The 1,170-nt window shown below is 24.8% G+C and overlaps 1 protein-coding gene across 1 annotated transcript; it reads left to right on the forward strand.

Moving 5' to 3' along the window:
* Positions 1-12: 12 nt before the first annotated feature.
* On the forward strand, positions 13-1,000 carry LOAG_15849 (hypothetical protein; the record flags this gene model as incomplete). The annotated part of the gene is made up of 2 exons (XM_020448972.1): positions 13-38; positions 627-1,000. Exon 2 carries the CDS (start codon positions 689-691, stop codon positions 998-1,000), a length of 312 nt encoding a protein of 103 aa, XP_020300919.1. The 5' UTR covers positions 13-38; positions 627-688.
* Between the last annotated feature and the right edge of the window lie 170 nt (positions 1,001-1,170).

The following is a 1,170-nucleotide window of genomic DNA, read 5'->3' on the forward strand; positions in this document are numbered from 1 at the left end:
ATTAGTACCATTATTTTTTGGATGTTTAGCATTAATTGGTAATAATTTTAAATTAAAATAATTGTATGATAAAATTTATCTTACCTAAAAAGAGAAAAGAGTTTATCTTATTTATATAATTAAAGTAAGTAAATAAGTAAATAAGTAAATAGAAGGAATAAAATTATGGCATAGTATTTAAAGATTAATTGATTGAAATCATTAAAAAATTTATCTTATCTATCATTATTATTAAAATTTATCTTATTTGACATTAAAAAATTTATCTTATCTATCATTATTATTAAAATTTATCTTATTTATCATTAAAAAATTTATCTTATCTATCGCTATTATTAAAATTTATCCTATCTATCTTATCAATATCATTTATCACTTTTTTTTAAAATCTTATTTGCTTGATTTCGTTTTTCTTTTTTGTAATTAAAAAGAAAAAAGGATAAAGTTTTTAATTAAAAGGGATAAAATTTAATTAGGTGAAAAATTTAATTAACAAAAGACACAATTTTCCTTTCTTTTTTTTTAGATATCTATTAAAATTAAAAATAAAAAGAAAAATTTAATTTTCATATTTTATCCAATGTATTATCCATTTTCAATTTTTTGTTTTGTTTTTTTTTTTTCAGGTTCAGCTCCAGCTACTGATCATTCTGTTGCATCAACCGGTTTACTTGGTAGTTTATATCCGATGGCAGCCGCATTCCTGTTGCTTAGTTCCCTACAGTATCTTTTGACACCTACAGTAACCGGATGGAATACAGTAACAGCAATAAAACTTTTAGCTGATCCATTACTTGGTATATTAGCGTCAGCAGGATGTTTCGTTCAAATTCTTTTCAATATTTTTAAAGCAAATCGTTTGCAACTTCTTGATAAGCATGGTTATCAACCGGCTGCACCACAAATACCTCAACCAGCAATTCCATCGCATACGGTAACAGCAAGCAATGCTTATTCGTTGTCAAGGTATCCGGAACAGAGGCCACTTTGTCCACTATAGGTTAATTTAGCTTGCAATAACTAATTTACCGTACAATATCAATAATTGATAGTTTTACAATTAAATTCACTGTTATATTCTCTAAATTAATTACACTTTCCTACCAATAAATACATATAGATAATGAGAAATTTTATTTGTAATGCATTAAAATTAACTGCTACAATAAG

Source organism: Loa loa (genome assembly GCF_000183805.2).
Source record: "Loa loa unplaced genomic scaffold supercont3.2940, whole genome shotgun sequence".
Taxonomy (NCBI): domain Eukaryota; kingdom Metazoa; phylum Nematoda; class Chromadorea; order Rhabditida; family Onchocercidae; genus Loa; species Loa loa.